The sequence below is a fragment of the Poecilia reticulata genome, chromosome 10 (assembly GCF_904066995.2).
Source record: "Poecilia reticulata chromosome 10, P_reticulata-male-v2, whole genome shotgun sequence".
Classification (NCBI taxonomy): domain Eukaryota; kingdom Metazoa; phylum Chordata; class Actinopteri; order Cyprinodontiformes; family Poeciliidae; genus Poecilia; species Poecilia reticulata.
The window spans coordinates 14,101,167-14,120,719 of NC_088839.1; the positions used below are offsets into that span (position 1 = coordinate 14,101,167).

Genomic DNA, 19,553 nt, shown 5'->3' on the forward strand with positions numbered 1-19,553 from the left:
TGGCAGGAGGCGAGAAGACTGCGGCGGATGGACTGCGGCGAGAAGACTGCGGCGGACGGAGGAGAGAAGACTGCGGCGGACGGAGGCGAGAAGACTGCGGCGGCAGGAGGCGAGAAAACTGCGGCGGATGGACTGCAGCGAGAAGACTGCGGCGGACGAAGGAGAGAAGACTGCGGCGGACGGAGGAGAGAAGACTGCGGCGGACGCAGACAAGAAGACTGCGGCCGACGGAGGAGAGAAGACTGCGGCGGACGCAGGCAAGAAGACTGCGGCGGACGGAGTCTGCGGACGGAGGCGAGAAGACTGCGGCGGACGACGGCGAGAAGACTGCGGCGGACGGAGTCGGCGGACGGAGGCGAGAAGACTGCAGCGGACGGAGGCGAGAAGACTGCGGCGGACGACGGCGAGAAGACTGCGGCGGACGGAGTCGGCGGACGGAGGCGAGAAGACTGCGGCGGACGACGGCGAGAAGACTGCGGCGGACGGAGGCGAGAAGACTGCGGCGGACGGAGGCGAGAAGACTGCGGCGGACGGAGGCGAGAAGACTGCGGCGGACGGAGTCGGCGGACGGAGTCGGCGGACGGAGGCGAGAAGACTGCGGCGGCAGGAGGTGAGAAGACTGCGGCGGACGGAGTCGGTGGACGGAGGCGAGAAGACTGCGGCGGACGACGGCGAGAAGACTGCGGCGGACGGAGGCGTGAAGACTGCGGCGGACGGAGGCAAGAAGACTGCGGCGGATGGAGGCGAGAAGACTGCGGCGGACGGAGAAAAACAGGATGGCGTTCAGGAACCAGCCATGCCACCAGCTGTGCAGCCTGATATACACTGCTCAAAAAAATAAAGTGAACACTTAAGTGAATACTTAAGTGTTCCCTTTATTTTAAGTGAATACTTAAGTGTTCCCTTTATTTTTTTGAGCAGTGTATATATATTTTTTTTATTTTATTTTATTTTTATTATGTCAGTTTTGGTCCTCCATATAAATATAAATATATAAATAAAATAATAAATATATAAAGAATAATATATTTATCAAAATATGTATTTATGCTTTTATTTTTTAGCAAAAAAATATATATATATATATACACACACAACATAATAATAAAAGATAAATATCTAAATAAAATAAATAAAAAATTAAGATATAAGTAAAATATATATATATATATATATATATATATATATATATATATATATATATATATATATATATATATATAATTTTTATTATGTCAGTTTTGGTCCTCCATATAAATATATAAATAAAATAATAAATATATAAAGAATAATATATTTATAAAAATATGTATTTATGCTTTTATTTTTTAGCAAAAAAAAAAATATATATATATATATATATGTATATACACACACACACAACATAATAATAAAAGATAAATATATAAATAAAATAAATAAAAAATAAAGATATAAGTAAAAGAAATATATATATATATATATAATTGTTATTATGTCAGCTTTGGTCCTCCATATAAATGATAAATATCAAGTTTCTCTGTCACTATCGCACTACATGATATTACTACTGCTACTACATCCAGCTACAAAAATGATCCAACAAAGAACATGAGGCAGATGAGATACATTAGTGATGCATAATTTTTTTTATTTATTAAAATGTAACCTTTTACTGCCTCAAAAAATTCAATTACTGCGACATGTAAAAGACAAGTGTAGTTACATTGTGCGATTTTGACAAACAATATTCTTAAACTCATCATTTACCACCCCAAATCCTCGTTACTTTCAAATAGTTCACTTTTTATTTTATTCTAGTTGTTGCAGACTCAAATAGATAAACTTGTAAAGCATCTTTTTTTTTCTTTTTTAAATCCAAAAGTTCCTGCCACTTGTTTAAGATGAGTACAAACAACAAGTTGATGACAATTAAGTGATGTTCACTTGAACTCTTTTATTAAGCAGAATGTTTTATTTTACAGTGAGGAAGGCCGGAGTCTAGCTTTAGCAGACGGCTGGAGGCATCTGACCCGCTTCAAACTCAGTACCTGTTTGCTCTACGGCAACAATTTGGTAAGATTAAATTTAGTCGGCTAAAGAAAGTCAGACGGTTCATTACGAGTGAAATCTCTTGAGGTAGTCAAGTTTCTTGTTTGTTCAGATCTTGCTAGTCATTTCCGTAGTATGATTACTAATTAACAGTTGATTCTTTTGTGTCTAATTGCAATCTAATCATTCAGTTCACAATTGAAGTTTTATTATCAGGATTCTGCAAATAGAATATTTTTATAGTATATTTCAATCATTCCTTTCATACAGTCGAAGCTCTCTGAAAATATAATTTTGTGAACTATAATTTTGATTCCTGAGAATCATAATATTTTACGAAATCTGACTGATGTGATCTTGAATGCATACTGATGCTTCACATTGATCATTTATAAGCTTATCAATAACAAGAGGTGTACTGTCTGTTAGTGAGCATTATTGAACAGATAGCATCATTAGGACCAAGAAAAAAAGTTGTAGATAATTTTAAAGGTAACAAAACAATTTACCATGTTGTGACCAACTTTTGGAGCCTGGTTGTGTAGCGAGCATGATTTATTCTTTAGGTAAGTGTATTATAAGCCGGGCCAGGTGTCAGAAGATGTAAGTCTCCGTGAGAGGGGCTACTTGATAAAAAAAAGCAAAGATTCACTGATTGAATTGTTGGTCGATAGCCAGCATATATTTGAATTTCTGCAACATGCAATGAATGAAGAGAAAAAAAACTATATAAAACCTGAATGACCATTTAGTTTGATAAATATTTACACAGAGTGTCACTCAATAAATTGATAGAAATCCGAATGCTCACATCAAAACATCAAATCTAAATAAAAAAATACTAATTGTACTAAATATTTTAATACAGACTGATGGTTCATATTGATCATTTATAAGTTCTTAGTATTGGAACCTTAACAACTACGGGTGTGCTATATTTTGTTGAACACACTTAAGCATGTCAGATAACGGATGGAGGGAAAAAAATCATTAGGGCCAAAAAAACAAACTGCGTATAAGTCAGAGACAAAAGCTGTAGATAATTTTAAAGGCAACAAAACAATTTACCATGTTGGAGCAACTCTTGGAGTGTGGTTGTGCACTGTAAAAAACTTTAAACATTGGGGAAAACTGAAAGATAAATATTAGTAGCCTAACATGGGCCTGTTTAGTCCCTGTCACATATTTGAGGAACTTTTACTGAAATGTGTCACACTAGCAAGTGTTACAGAAAAAAAAAATCTACAAGTTTCAAATGTATTTAAACTTTACTATTTTGGAGAAAGCATGAAGCACTGAGAAGATCACTGTTGATTCAACAACATTCAGAATAATGCTGGTTTAAAGATAAAGCAAAATGTAAAAGCTTACAACTCCTGTTGTACCGCAGAGCAGATGAGAGAAGATCTGTGTTGTTGTGGTCTTGCCGAGATGATGCATCCTTTTAAAGGACCGTACGGCAGTGAAACTGCTAATTTTTCCTTCAGAAGGATTGCCTGAGGTAGGCAAAGCCAGCTGAAGTGTCAGAGGTCAGCCTCTCTTACCTAGTTATTGGATATATCATTCTGCGGAAGACTACGAGGTAGGTTTTCATCGTATGTTGGTTGAGACATATGATACATTACTTTTAAAGAGGACCATGTGGCATGAATCTGCTAATTTTCCTTCAGAAGGATTGCCTAATGTATCCTGAGGTGGGCATCACCGGCTGTGGGGTCAGAGGTCACCGTCTCTTACCTAGCTATAGGATATATCATTCTGTGAAATACTACGAGGTAGGTTTCATCGTATGCTGGCTCAGAATCAGATACACACGCACACACACGCACACACACACACACACAGCAAGCCGTATGCTGGCTCAGAGATCAGCTACACACACACACACAGCAAGACTCTCCCCCCTCCTCTCTGCTTCCTCTGTCAACCTCTGTCTCTTATGGGACAAGAGTTAGAGACAATTAATTCCAGCACTGTGTATCATGAATATAATCTGTTTAAAACCATTTGTTACAATATTCCTAATCTAATTCAACATGATTTAGAATATAGTATATTTATTTATTCATTTATATTTATTTATTCACATCAAACTCCGATTAAAATTTGAAATAAGGGTGCCAGGGAGGTCAGGAGGTCACAAAGTTCCCATCATATGATATATATGACATATGTTTGGGGGGAGGGGGTATTAGGTTACCGGATGTGGGGGGGAGGGTTGATATAAATTAATATCAATTAATCCATCAAACTCCGATTAAAATTTGACAGAAGGGTGTCTATATATCTCTCTGACGTTGTCTTATTAAAAGGAAACAGACAATTTCCAAATTTTCTCCTTTTTTTTGCCAATTTTTTTTATATTTTTAACTTGTGGCTGAACAAATTGAATTTTTGGGCCACAAATGGCCTCCGGCCCACACTTTTTGAACACCCTTTCATTTAAATTCCCAGTGTTTCTCTCCTTTTCAGCTATTTTTTTTATAATAAATACAAAGCTTTACATTTTCTACAAAAAGATGTATGAATGTTAAAAAACAAAACAAAACACAGAACAGTCAAAATGTTTGTTTTGATTAACTTCAGGGATTTACCTTAATGGTTTGAGCCATTGCAGTGTTTTTAAACACTTCTCCGTGTTTGGGTGGATGGCCACCGAGCTTACCTAACACGGAGCTTACCTTTCTTTAAGCTTTCCTTCCAAGTGACGCTAAAAGTTGGATGAAGTCCCCACCGTCTGTGAAAGCGAACCGCTGCTGATTTTACATGTCCCCATATCAATTTATGCAGCGCTGACGATTAGACAGACACCTTCTCCCGCTCAGAGGAAACCACTGCGCATGTCTTGGAGCTCCGCGTGCGAGTAAAGCGGAGGCGATGGGTGACAAAAGACACTAAGTCACGTTATTGCTCGGATTTTACGGCGCCACCTTAAATCCCTGAACTTCACATTTTAACGGAAAAAAGCTCAATGCGACTTGGATGTAACGAGTAACGCGACACTTTTGTAGAAATGTAGTGAAGTAGAAAGTACATATACTTACTGTAAAATGTAGTGGAGTAAAAGTAGAAAGTATCCATTATTAAATCTACTTAAGTAAAGCACAGATACACGAAAGTTGTACTTAAGTACAGTAACGACAGACTGTACTGTCTGTCGTTACTGACAGTACAGTCAGTAACGACACTACAAGTACTTCGTTACTTCCCACCACTGATTGCAGCACGGATGAATCTCGAATCGGATTTTGGACTCGATCTCAGGTGCGGAATCACTCTGAAGCTAGAACTCGTCGGCTGGAAAACATATATATATCCAATATATATTATTCAGTATTATTCATTATTTATTTGTCATTATTAATCATTATTTGTGTTCGTATAGTTATATAAATATGTATTGATATTACTAAATAAAATATTAAATAAATTATTAACGACTGTGTGCTTTGTAATATGCCCATCATACACCAATATCAGAATATTCCATTCCTATTCTATTGTTATAGCAAGCATATTTAAATATGCTGAACTATGTATTAAAAACATACTTAAAAAATACAATTGTTTATAAATGTAGCTTTGATAGATGTTTAAATATGGTTTCCAGTAACAAAAAAGCGTGTTATGATCAGTGGTGGGAAGTAACGAAGGACAAGCACTTTGTTACTGTACTTAAGTACAATTTTCGTGTATCTGTACTTTACTTAAGTAGATTTAATAATGGATACTTTCTACTTTTACTCCTCTACATTTTACAGTAAGTATCTGTACTTTCTACTTCACTACATTTCTACAAAAGTGTCGCGTTACTCGTTACATCCAAGTAGCGTTGCTCTTTTACCGTTAAAATGTGAAGTTCAGGGACTTAAGATGGCGCCGTTACGTGTCTTACGTGTCTGTTGTCACCCATCGCCTCCCCCTTTACTCGCACGCGAAGCTCCAAGACATGCGCAGTTGTTTCCTCTGAGCGGGAGAAGCTGTCTGTCTAATCATCAGTAATATAATAGCGCTGCATAAATTGTTATGGCGACATGTAAAATCAGCAGCGCTTCGCTTTCACAGACGGTGGGGACTTCATCCAACTTTTAGCGTCACTTGGAAGAAAAGCTTAAAGAAAGGTAAGCTCCGTGTTAGCTAGCTGTACAGAGACACATGTTGCATCTGCGATGAAAAAAGTTGTCACTCATGCGCTGAATTATTGTGTGGAGGTGTTGACTAAGGTGTCGCATATATGGGACAACTCTGGTACCAAAGTGCAATATAGTGGTACGATATTCAGGAACGATCCGATTCTTCTGGACGGATCTTTACTGATTAAATTCATTTCAGCTCTAAGTATTTAATATCTAGTTTTTTTATGGGAATGTGGATCTTTCAGATCAATTTAAGAAGCAATTTTGATAGGTAAAAGTAAATTTTTTTTGTGTCACGTAGCACCTGGTGCTGGTCTTGACTTGGTCTTGAGTTAAGTGGTCTTGACTACAACACTACTACTGGCTCCTTGGTTGCCTGTCCTCCCCCACCCACCTACTTTCCATCCCCTTTCTGTTGGATTTGCCACAAGTGGCAAAAAAAGTGAAGTTCATGCTATGTTAGGACAGGAGACAAGATGCTTCCATCCTTGAAATTATGATGCATAGAATCACATATTTAAGTCTAAACTATGTTACAGAGTAAACACAATAAAAACATGCTTTATCTGTGGCATTGTTCATTAAAATGGCAAATTTCTAATGTATTAAAATGAAATACAATTGGTTCACTTAATGATATTAGCGATTAGGTAATCCATTCAGCAAGTACTTTACTTTTAATACTTAAGTATTTTTAAAAGCCAGTACTTTTTTACTTTTACTTAAGTACAAATGTTAATGTGGTAGTTTTACTTTTATTTGAGTACATTTTTGTCTGTGTATTTGTACTTTTACTTAAGTAAATTTTTTGAGTACTTTCTCCACCACTGGTTATGATTGATTAAATACGCTGATATGTCATTTTGCCTGCTAAACACATAAACTGAGTGGAGTGGAGTACCGCTCCAAGATGGCCGCCCTAAATCTTGTCAGCGACAATAGGCAAGAGCGATTCATGAGGCATCTACTCTTATATTATGTATATGGGGCAAACCATAGACATTAATGTCTATGGGGCAAACCTAACACAAGTTATAACGGCCAGACGTCCTGTTTAAAATGAAGTTGAAGTTTGACACCTAATACATGTGAATTATTAACTTTACATTTTCTTTGAGAAAATAACATTGACTATGTTCTCTTTCTCTGTAATGTTAGCTATGAGCAAGTCAAGCCGACAGGATAAAAAAAAAAACATGAACGCTGTATGCGCTGGGTTTTTACCTTAGAATGGCCAACTCTCTGTTATTCCTGTCAATTTGATACCGTAGGGGCTACATTTCCCATATCTGCGTCCTCTGTCTCTTATATTAGCAGTTTAATCCGTTGTTAACATGCCGTAACCTGTTTTTCCGAGCCGCCTTTAAACGCAACATGAGCAATATGACGCTCGCGCTGGGTTTACTCCTGTGCGGCAGCGAAGGAGACCTGCTGCTGCTGTGCAGGGCTACGCAGGTGTGTGTAAGAATCATGGCAGCAAACCAGCAAAATGCAAATAACTTTTCACAGTTTTACCACAAACTAACCGACTGAATTGAGTGAAGCTGTTGGATGCAGGTAAAGTTAGCTAAAGGATGACTAGCTAGCTAATATCAATACCTATCAATACCTTAAGCTTAAAAAGTAGCCTGTAGCCTACCGATGTTGTCTATGACCAGCTACGTACATTCATTTTGCCCCCCCAAAAAGTTAGAGACAGAGAGTCTCTAAGAATCCTCTTTTTTCAGCTCCAGTTATTATGCTACTTGTATTAAGAAATAATTGTATTGCACTTTATAACAACCAGTCATGTTAACTAGACATTTGTCTGCCAATCTACCATTCTGACAGTGTGCAGCATTTTGGAATGATATTTAAATAAATGCTGGAATGTTTTGGTTTTGTTCTTTTTTTAAGTGACCACAAGGAATTGAGTCATCACCGACTATGATAATGTCCAGAAGAAATTCACCAAGTTTGAATTCCTGGAAAAGCTTTCACCATGATTAACTATTGCAAAAAAGGCTGTAATTTCTGACCATTTCTGGACACCTTCAAAGAGCTGCTTCTGGGAAATGAAGACAAGAAGAAGATCCCTTGTTTCCAGAGCATTACAGGAAGGCTATTACGAAGGAGATGGCTGACATAATCAAAGCAAAAAATGTTACTGTTGAACGGACCTATTTTCCTAAGTTAAAGAATAAGTAATTCTGTTTTAGTTTTTCAATCAGTATTTCAGAGTAACAACATACTGACCAGACGTTAAAGTATCTGAAGAACAAGTTATCTTTTGTTTTATTCCAATGTACAAAGGGTTTGTTCTACAGCTATGATGGTAGTTATAAGTAGTCCAGTGTGTTTCACTTCACTTGAGGTAAGTGAAGTGACTCTGTTAGCATAGCATTTGACACTGTAATAACACTAAATTACATCTTTATAATTGTTGCTACTTGTTTCACTTTACTTGAGGTAAAAGAAATATTAATGACAATGACATCTTTATGACTGTTGCTACTTGTTTCACTTTACTTGAGGTAAGTTAATATTAATGACACTGTAATAACACTTAATGACATATTCATAACCGGTGCTATTTGTTCCACTTTAGTTGATGTAAAAGAAATTGTTAATGAGTGTTATTAAATCATTTGACAGTGCAATTAAGCTTAATAAAATCAATATTGCTTGTCCTACTTGTTTCGCTTTATTTCAGGGAGTGGAAATATTTATCACTGTTTTGTTAAAACTTTTGCTAGTGTAATAATTAAATCATTATGACTACTATTATGACGAATTTATGTCAGATCATGATTTCTTGGTTAATGTCAAGTTGTCATAAAGACATTCTGAATAATGTCAACTTTGTATTAAAAGTGTCATGATTTACCGAATGACACTTTATGACAACAGTCATAAATATTCATGAAGACTTACTGATGCTCATGACAGGTGTTATGTCATGTTTATGACAGTCTTATTCACACCCCTTCAAATAAAGTGTTACCCAAAGATGTGCAGTGCCACACACCTCAATTGCTGATTACTGAGATGGTAAGCAAAGAACACATATGTGTTAGTTGACTCAATTCTTGGTCAGTTTGACCATATGCTTTGAATTGCTGTTGTTGAGTCTCAAGTCCCAGCTTTTTTTTTTTTTTGTTGAGAAGGGCTTATTTTGGTATTCCAGATTCATCTTTTATGTCATGACAGACCCACCAGATATTATCTAAGGATTGTTTGGAAACCTGATGAATCTAAAAGGGCACTCTGAAACTTTTTACTTTCCTCACCTTGCATGTAGTGGCAACATCAACTTGTCCAGTCTTGTGTCATATTTCCAACTTTTTTAAAGTTTCCAATTGGTGCTAATCCAATGATTGTAAGTCTAGGTGGAAGATATCTACCAGACTACAACAGGAAGTAATGGATTACTGATTTAAAGATCCTAGACACTGAGAAAGTAAGTTGCAATGTAATGTAAAGAAATGTTTCCACAACTAATGATTTATAAGGGTCTCAATAGGTCTGGCATCAATGATTTTGCAACAAGAAAAATCTTTAATATTAACTGCATCTTCTTTAAACGCAAGTCATTAACTTTAAAAAAAAAAAATAGTGGAGGGTTTAACAAACCTCTAAGCTTTGCAGTGACAATCAAACTTCAATTGACAAAGCCATCTAACAAAGCTTTTTTTCTATTTTCACATATGCAAAAAATAAAACAAAATTTATTATAAAAACCTAAATTATCTGAATAAGCAGTCACTTCACACATTGTAGAGCAATGAGAGGTTGCCGTCTCATACAAAATTTGTGTATGTATGAAGAAAAATATGTCCAAAACTGTAAGTTCCAGAAAATGCTTTATTTAAAATTTCAATCTGATATTTGTTTAATTAGAGTTTCTGATTAAATGTTGCAGCATCTCTCATGATTTCCTGGAGAAAATAAATAGAACTGATTACATATAACAATCTTCTTAGGCAAGTTTCAGCGTTTCTTGAACCATGACGCCGATTCCATCAAACACTTTGTGAAAGGGAGCGTTGCACATGAAGGCAGAGGTGGTGACCAGCTTGTTCTTGACATCAACGTGAGCTTCATCCACGTCTTTGTTCACGTGTTTGCAGCCCATGTCCTTCAAAGCTCCAGCCGTCTGAGCAAACGGCCACCTGAAGATAAAAACCAAGTGAATGATCACATAAAATCCAATAGACTAACATTTCCCTAATGTGAACAGAAATTTACCACTTTCACACTCTTTGTCCTGCCCACGGTGAGCTCCAGCCGGGCAGCAGCTTTGCAGCCAGGACAGGGAAATGCAGCACATGCCCAGAGGCTTTCCTGCTTTGTGGAAATCCTTGATGATCTTCTCCAGATGTGGCTGGACGTGCAGCTCTTGTTCTTACAGCCCAGTCGCTCAAGTTCTTAGCCACACCAAACCCTCCTGATAGAGAAAAAGGGTTGTTCAGAAACCTACTTGAAACATTAAACAGAGGAGCTTCACACAGCTTCCTCTGAGTTATACAAGATGAACTCACCTGGAATGATGGCAGCATCAAACGCTGAGACGTCCAGCTTACCAGATCTGTCACGTCGCCCCTAGCGATACGAGCGCTTTCCTGCAGGATGTTCCTCTTCTCCTCAGTAGTTTCCCCTCGCAGTGATTTACAACGTGCATCTGATCTCCGTCTGGGGCAAACATCTTCACCTGAGATCAAACGACCAATATGGTAACTAAAAATCATTAAACTCCTGCTGGTTTTCTATCAACACAATGTTTTGACAGAAAAACAAATTTTTTTTTTGTTCTTACTTTTGCGCCAGCGCGACTCAGATGGACCAGGACGGCCGAGGCCTCGTGGATCTCTGTGCCGTCATAGACGCCACAGCCGGACAGAATAACTGCAACACGCTTCACCATGATTGCTAAGAAACACACACACACATGTTCAGTCAGAAGGAGACTCTTCAAGGTGCCAACTTGGTTCTTAATCATTCATGGTGAGGTCTGAATTTCTGTTTCCCCATTGGTAGTATAGTCAGACTGGTGATAGCCACTTGGCACCTGTTGCATGTTCACATAAAACATTTACAGAGCCAGGTGAGAAACAAGTCTCAGGAGTGCAGCTGCTTGCTTGCAGGTAGCAGTAAAAACCTGGCAGCAATAAATGTGGTTTTTGTCCAAATTAATATTTCTTAGCTATATTAATTCAACATTTATTTCAGTGTAAACCAAAGATGCTCTGAGGAGAACAAAAATGTGATATATACTGCTCAAAAAAATAAAGGGAACACTTCAGTGTTCACTTAAATGTTAAAGTATTTTCTCTGATGTTACTGTACATATTAAGTAGACTTTTTCCTGTCTTTATTCGGGGATGAGGTCTCCAAAAAACAAAAAAATTTAACCCTAAAGGTATGAGGTGTGATTCGGACTCAAGGACTAGAAGTCAAGTTTTATGTGTGGCGAATGGAAGAGAGGATGAATTTAGTGAGTCTACTTTGTGAAATGGTGTGAGGAGGCTCATCTGGGAATCTCTGGTGATAGATTTCAGAAGGAACAACTCCCCACCCTCTCCAATGCTAATGAGTCTTACAAATATTTAGGAGTATAATTGAAGAATCAGCTAGACTGGTCAGCCAAGGTGGAGGCCAAGTACAAGAAGGATCTGAGCCGGCTCGACTCAGGTTATTTGATGTATGTTACAACCTGCCTGTGAGATGCACCATCTTTTTTGCTGTAGCATTGTGGTGTGCAGGTATCAAGAAAAAAAAAACATACAACAGATAATCTTAGGAGCAGGTTTAGTGACAGACTCCGTTCACAAAAAATGCAGAGGAGAACCATGCAGGATGCCCTTCCTGCTTTTAGGTTTTGTAACCCATTCACCATCTAATGGGGAAGTTACTTTTAATTACTGTGCTCTTATGCAATTCTTCCGGTCGCTCCATCACGCTGTCAGCCTCACAGTGCCTAGAAAAATACCCAATCAAATCAAAGGAACACATTACTCTGTCTCTTTATAAGTGCATCTAATATAAACTCCTATATCAACGGATTATGACAGAGCGACCAATAAAATACAAGCAAGTCAGAGGTGAAGCAGGTTGGATTTAAAATAGAAAAAATATATATTTCTACTGTTCCTTTGTAGTACATGTCAGTAGAGGGCGTTAACAGAATTGTGTTGCATTTTCAAATACTAACCTGAACAAGCAGCCACAGGTAGGCAGGCAGTTTCTATTCAGTCAATAGAAACGGGACTTATTGGACTTAGAAAAAAAAAATCCTATAATCGATTTGTTGATAAATGTCTACTAATCTGTTTTTTATCTGATCACTGATTACACTAAATAAGTAGTTTTAGCACAAATATTAACTCTGACAGTTTATGTGATATTTTTAAGCTACTGAAGCCACAGAGTAATTAATTAATCGTTTCTAATTCAGTTTGCTGTTTAAACAAAAAAAAAAAACTAATTGGCTTAAACAATCTGTTGCGTTTACTTTTTTTTAAACATGCATTGAAGGCAAACGGATCAAGAGACTATATTACTCACCTTATTCAGCTTTTGTAGTATTTCTCCTGTTGAACACGGCGCAGCGCAGCTCCTCCTCAGTTGGTTTGAAGGTTGAGCTCCGAGCAGAGCGGTTTTATAATCCCCTCCTGCTCGCTGGGTTTTTCCGTCCAACCAACACGCTGCTCAAGACGCTGACGTCACGAGCATCAAGTTACCAAAATCAGTTTAATAGTGAATCCTTGTACCTAAAAAAATGCCGAATCATTGACTATTATGAACTCCCAGTTGTGGTGATGCTATTAAAAGACATTAATCTCATCCATCTGGACGCAGGGGTTTAGTAAAACGGAAAGGGAGGCTAAAGAGGAAATGAATCAAAGAAGCATCACAAAATTGCAAAACTTCTAATTTTAGGAGCATGTGTTCTGCCATTCAAGAGGAAATCAAAAGATTTCATAACATTATTATTATTATTATTATTATTATTATTATTATTATTATTATTATTATTAGTAGTAGTAGTAGTAGTAGTAGTAGTAGTAGTAGTAGTAGTGAAAAATGTGATACTATACCTAAGTATCACATTTTTCAGTCGGCTTATTTGACTGGAAAACGGGCTACCTGACACAGGAGAACAACCTCTTGTCCTCTTGTCGTCCCACCGCTTTTAGTGGGGCTGTGGGTTTTTCCCAGGTAGGCGCAGCTCTGCTATTCACCGACCGCGGAGTGTTACGTATAAAAGTCCTCCTCACGTCGTCAGAGCAGCACTACTGCTGCTATGGCTCAGTTCAACTCAGCTTATGTGTCCGTCGGCATCCTGGGCATTTTAGGAGGTAAGCCTTCAAGTTTATATCACGTCCGTTCTTGTTACTATAAGTATTTTCTCTTTTTTAAAATTTAAATTTTTTTAATTAATTTTTTTATATTTTAGATATTTTATATTTACGCCAAGCAAACCTCCATTGTTCTCGATGCAAAATGAGTTTTCTGCTTCTCCCCTTTCAGTTATTTTTTATTTTACACTCCTTGGGGATTAAATCCCCTTTGAACTCGATGACAAGAGTTTTTAATGAAAATAAAACGATCTGAATGAATGTCTACCATTTTTATATACATATTAATAGGTTTTCCGAGAAAAAAGAAATTTCAAAAGCTGAAACTTATGAAATATTAATTATGTAAAAACTTAAAACACTGATAATATACAAAATTGTATTTTGATATATTTATGGTTGTTTTCAATAGAACTTATTTTTAGTATTTTCTGGACCCAGGAGGAGGGAACAAAGAAAAGGCTTTGACTGGGTGATTGTCGGGTTTTTCTTTCTGTCTTTATATTTTGGCATGAGAGGTCTCATTTTTCAAATTATCTTTGAAGATGTGACTTTTTGAAGAGGGGCTGGTGAGCAGCAATCATTGGGCGAAAGGCAGGGTACACCCTGGAAAGATTCATAGTCCGTCACAGCATTACCAGTCCACCAGAAATACACAAAATAAATCATAAAAGTGACTTTATTACTTTATTTATTGTAAAAGTGTGTTCAAATGTGATATGGAAAATCAAAAATCTATTTACTTTTTGTATTTTTATCACCAACGAATACTGAAAATTCAAAACACTTAGACAAATGTGCCACTTCAACTTTCTGATTAAAAAATGTTGGTCTATTGGTGCTTGGTTTAAACACAGTTTGTGGACATCAATACTTTTGCTGTTATTGTGGACAAGCCTTTGTCTTTATTCCAGGAGAAAATAAAGTTTTTACTTTTTCTTTTAATTGGGAGCATTGCTTTGATTCAATTACTTCCAAATAACAGCTGTGGATTTCATTTTCAGGCTCTCTCCTGCTGTTGGTGAACAGCTATGCCAGCACTCCTGAAAAAGACTTCATCCCCCACACTGCGCTGGGGATCTTACTCCTCATCATTGCTGCCCTGATAGCTTACACAGGTTTGTTTCACCTCACAGATTTGAATTCTCTGCCTTTTCCAGCCTCCTGACCCTGTCCTGTATCTTTCTAGGTGTCCGTCACAGTCTGTCCCACTCACGGCTGTTTTCCACTCTGTGTCTGACCATCTCTGCACTGTGGTGTGGGTCGGGTCTGGTCTACATCCTGATAGGACAGAGAGTGTTGCCACTCACAGAGCTAAAATCCTCTCTGATTCCTGGCCTGGCAGCATTTACCTTAGCCCTGTTCATTATTGGCACTGCAGCCCTCTTTGTGAAGACACCAGTTCTCCTGGTCATAGCTATCAGCATTTCTTTAGCCTGTGCTCATCAAATCGCTGCTCTGTCAGATTCAGACTTCGGTCAGTCTGCCACAGCTGCAAACTACCTCCTTGTTTGTCTTGTGTGTGCATATTTTGGCTTTGGGCGTTTGCTGTACACAATCACACAGGGTAAAGTGAAACCTCCAGGAGCAATCATGAAATCTGAACTGAAAACAGAGCAGAACCAGAGCTGCAGTGATGTAATTAGTGTAGGTTTGGTGATGAACTTGTTATCTGCCTCTGTATTAGCCTGTCCCCTGGTAGGCGTGGTCCCCCAACTTTCTGTTGGCCATGTCGCCTGGCTCTGGACAGCTGGAGTCTTCCAGCTTGGCATGTGTGTCCTCTGTTACCGAGCAATGGACACATTAGCTGCAACTTTCTATGGCTTTACATCTCTATTAAAATTTGCTGAGGGTTATAGCGCTCTGTTATCTTTGTACTCCATTCAGCCGTTCTCCCCGGTTCCCTTCCCTGTTGTCTTTGCGGTTCTTTTCTCTGTCCTCGCACTGTTCAGCTGTCAGAAGAGCTTGCTGGATGGCCTCTACCAGTTATTCTTTGTAGCCTATTGTATTTCCATCGCAGCCCAACCTCAAGGCTTCTTCCAAGGTGGCACTCAGGGTGTACAAGGAGCTATCTTTGTAGCTTCTGCTGGAATGCTTTTTGTTACAACATTCAACATGGTTTCCAGTACCAAAATTCCTACTGGGCAGGGACACTTCAAAGCTTTAGTAACCAGAAATCGCAGTCTTACTCTTAGGGCTCTGGATAAAGACCGGCATACTCCTCACCTTGGATACTCCAAATATGCAGATGCAGAAGTGTTGGGCCACGCCTGCAATGTTCTGGCGGCTTTTGCCATCACAGCCACGATTGGGGACAGGAATCCTCTGACTGTGCTGGTTTTGCCCTGGGCAGTGATGGCTGGTGGAGTGTTGCAGCTCCTGTGCGGTTCGGTGGCGTTTGCTCGGGGTAAAACTCTTGAGAGCACCGCCTTTATTCTCTACGGGTTGATGTGGACGGTGTGGGGGTTGACACGATTTGGTGGTCTTTACAGTGAGACCAGAGGCTTCAATGTTGCTGTTGGGATTATTGGCTTTATGATGTTTAACCTCCTGTTGACAATTGCAGCAATATTTCTTAATGTTGCCTGGTTTGTCTACGCATTCACCTTCCAGCTCATCCTCATCAGCTTCCTGCTGGATGCAATTGGTGCTCTGCCCTATGGTTATGATATTGGCGTCACAATCATCTTTGGTCTTGTCAGTTTTTACTGTTTCTTGGCGCACATTTTCAACAGCACCTTCCAGTCTCCTCAAATCCCCTTAGGAAGACCTTTAGTCAATCTGGGTGGGGTCAGAGGAGGGGAAGGGGTCTGTCCGCATGTACCAGCTCGCAAAGCAACATCAGTTCAGCAGATTGCAGGTGAGGAGATCATGTCGATAGTTTTTAGTGTGATCTGTTTACATGAATGACCTGATGTCCATATTTGTCTTCTGCTCTGTATTTCTATGATGTAGAAATCATGAAAAATGGAGGCATATGTGGAATGCCAACTGACACTGTCTATGTGCTGGTGGCTGCCTGCAACAGACCAGATGCAGTAATCAAAGCTTACAAGTAGGCTTCATTGTTGTAAAAACCTTTTCTTAGCAACTTTTTTATCAGTTTTTCTGTCACTGACCATCACTGTTTGGCTTCAGGGTTAAGAAGCAGGCTGAGGACCGACCCATGTCCATGTGGATCTCTTCTGTCAAGCAGCTGGAGCCTGTTAGACACCTACTGAGTCCCCTGCTCCTGGACTTCATGGAGGCTGCATGGCCTTCCTCTATCAGCATGGTCATCCCCAGAGGTGAGTGATTTCTTATTTTCATGAGAAAACTGTGTGAAAACTCAGTTCATGATGTGCTCATGTGAACATCTAATGGGTATTGTTGGCTGACTTTGATAGGACCATGGTTGGACATATTTGGTTTGGGAGATGCTGCCAAACACATCGGGACTCCACAAAGCATTGCCATCAGAAGTCCAGACTGTGCAGTAGCTACACATCTTATTAATTTGGTAATTTCCATTTTACTGTGATTAAAAAATAATGTTACATGCAACTCAATGATTGACCATGTTCTATTTCTAAAAGGTGGGTCCAATTGCAGTAACCTCAGCCAACCCAACAGGCGAGGCAGATACAACTCACCATAACCAAGTTTATGCCAAACTGGGAAAAAAGGTAATAGCCATGATTTAGTGTTAAGAAGAACTTCAGCTTAAAAAAACTTTGGATAAATATTGGATTTTTTTTGTTAAGGTTGAAGGGGTGTTGTGTGATGGAGCCTCCCCAGAGAATATCGCATCTACTGTCGTTGACTGCACCAAGATTGAAACTGGACAAATTGGTTTCTTCAGAGTGGGCCTCATTCCAAAATCCAAGGTAATAAATATACCATTGCTCCTGTCCTCTTTATGTAGATGAACCTGTTTTATTTATTATGTTTACTAATGCTGATGTCTTTCATGTTCCTCTAACCCTAAGGTTCTCCAAATATTTGAAGAGGTTCGAAATCGGCACAGACAAGGACATACCAATCCAGGATTTGAATATGATGTTCCCCTTTAAGACATGCAAAGAGATCAAAGTCCAATAGGCACAACAGTGTCAAAAAGAGAACCAGGAAACTTAAAAGCATAGTTATACAACCACAGAGTCAAGAAGTCAGGAAATGCCTCATAATAGCCCCTTTTAGTGTTGCTTATAGTGGTGGCTACTGATCAAGAGTCTGATAAACAGAAATAGCTGCTAAATTACCCAAAGAAATGTTGTATAGTGTCTAATGATGTATAATATTAACAGGCAACATAAGTAATTTATTTTTTTCGTACCGAATGTAAGTTTTTGTGCTTTTTATGACATTTTATCTCTATTTAGGTGTTGTGATGTATAGATAAAATGTCTGTTATATTATATATATATATATATATATATATATATATATATATATATATATATATATATATATATATATATTTATCTTCAAACTATACATATGTGCTTTATTCAGTTGTTGAAAACATTGTCCAAACATTTTTGTATGCTGTGAAATATGCCTGATTGGATTCATAGTTGCTAAAATAACTGTAAAGAAATTAAGCAAAACAAGCAAGCAAACAAAAACCACTGGTGCTTCCCAGTAAGCACAGTAGTAACACTGAAAATGCATGTAATAAAATGTTTTATGTTTGAGTGAGTGATCATTTAATGTTTCAGTAAATGATCGTGTAATGTTTGAGTGATCATTTACTAAAACACATTTTTAAGAATTCCTTTTGTACCATATTTCCATTAAAAAAAAAGTTTTTTAAAGCCAATAGTGAGTAGTTGGTATGTCTAAACTAAACTAGATAAACTAGATAAATGTAGACAAAATATCACATTCTTCATGATTGTAGCTTTGAGCCACTATATATCATATTATTCCAGAAAACCTTAACCCATCTTCAGTTTATCAGATGTTTGAGGAGATAACCAGGTCCTTAAACTATATCTGTTGTCTAATTTCCATCACCATAAAATATTACATAAGAAAAGACAGAAAGAGACTATATTTTTAGGATAAACAAAAAAGTTTCATTTATGTAAAAACGGCATTTAGTTCAAACCCTTTAGACAAAAAAAAAAACAACAACAATGTCATGTAATATAAGAAGGTTGTATATCAGGGGCAGACAGGGTAGAAAAAGTTCCTGACAGACTGCACGTGGGTGTGTGTGTTCGGTCCTCTGGCTGTTTATAGACCAGTCTGGGTCATTGTCTCCCATTTTCTATGCAAGATTTCCCAATTGTCCTTGAATAGAATATGGAAGAATAATTATTCCATATTCTGTGGAGGGTTCACGTTAACTTTCTCACTTCCCCATAGCATATTATTGCTGTGTAAATAATATGCGAGAGCCATAACAACAAAAACATTTTGAAGCTAGAAAAACAAAACAATGCTGACCTCGCCAAAGCTGCAATGATCAACATCAACCATGTTTGGTGGAGAGAGCAGGCCTAGGACCACCAAACAGAATTTTTTACAGTTGTTGCTACATTTTTCTGGAGGGTTTTCATTTTTATCTCTCAATATTTTAGCAGCAACTTTTGGTTTTGTAGTTTTCTTTTGCAAATAGTATTGTTTACTATTATTTGCAAATAAGTAAGTGTTGCTTATAGTGTCAGAGATTCGCAGGTAATGTTCCAAGAAGGAATGAGATGACGACAAAGCTGGCCCAATGCAAAGCTAAACCCCCAGAACTATAAATGCAGAACTATAAATACCATGGATCTAGAATTTTAACATTAACTAATTGAAAATGACAATGCTATTAAATCTGATTTAATAGTTTCAGCATAGATAAATGAAAAGATTTAAATTTAAAATTTAACTGGCAAGTTTGTAAAGGTGCAAAGAATCATCTTTATAGTTTGATTGTTGTATTACCATAATTACAGTCTGATGCTATCAGTAATATTTGTGTTTGAACTCAGTTTTATAAATACATGTCAGTAAATAATAACCAGCTGTCAGTCATTGCTTTTTAGCTCAGCCAATAAAACTGGGTTCCCTCTCCAAG

The 19,553-nt window shown here is 38.1% G+C and overlaps 1 protein-coding gene and 1 pseudogene across 2 annotated transcripts; one reads left to right on the forward strand and one right to left on the reverse strand.

Annotated features, from left to right (window-relative positions):
• Positions 1-9,990: 9,990 nt before the first annotated feature.
• Positions 9,991-13,112, reverse strand: LOC145553025 (glutamine amidotransferase-like class 1 domain-containing protein 3, mitochondrial; annotated as a pseudogene). Its single transcript, XR_014089200.1, has 5 exons — positions 12,711-13,112; positions 10,963-11,075; positions 10,688-10,857; positions 10,431-10,593; positions 9,991-10,351 (listed from the first exon to the last, which is right to left on the reverse strand). The product of XR_014089200.1 is annotated as a glutamine amidotransferase-like class 1 domain-containing protein 3, mitochondrial (transcript).
• A 236-nt stretch (positions 13,113-13,348) lies between these two features.
• On the forward strand, positions 13,349-17,882 carry LOC103471189 (uncharacterized). The gene is made up of 9 exons (XM_081611341.1): positions 13,349-13,504; positions 14,509-14,622; positions 14,694-16,364; positions 16,460-16,559; positions 16,643-16,791; positions 16,891-17,003; positions 17,080-17,169; positions 17,248-17,370; positions 17,473-17,882. Exons 1-9 carry the CDS (start codon positions 13,450-13,452, stop codon positions 17,554-17,556), a joined length of 2,499 nt encoding a protein of 832 aa, XP_081467467.1. The 5' UTR covers positions 13,349-13,449; the 3' UTR covers positions 17,557-17,882.
• The last annotated feature ends 1,671 nt before the right edge of the window (positions 17,883-19,553 follow it).

Coding starts and splice junctions, on each gene's coding strand:
- LOC103471189 (XM_081611341.1), top strand. CDS start 13,450: ATGGCTCAGTTCAACTCAGCTTATGTGTCCGTCGGCATCCTGGGCATT. Junction 13,505..14,508: donor CATCCTGGGCATTTTAGGAG/GTAAGCCTTCAA, acceptor TTTCATTTTCAG/GCTCTCTCCTGCTGTTGGTG. Junction 17,004..17,079: donor CTACACATCTTATTAATTTG/GTAATTTCCATT, acceptor TATTTCTAAAAG/GTGGGTCCAATTGCAGTAAC.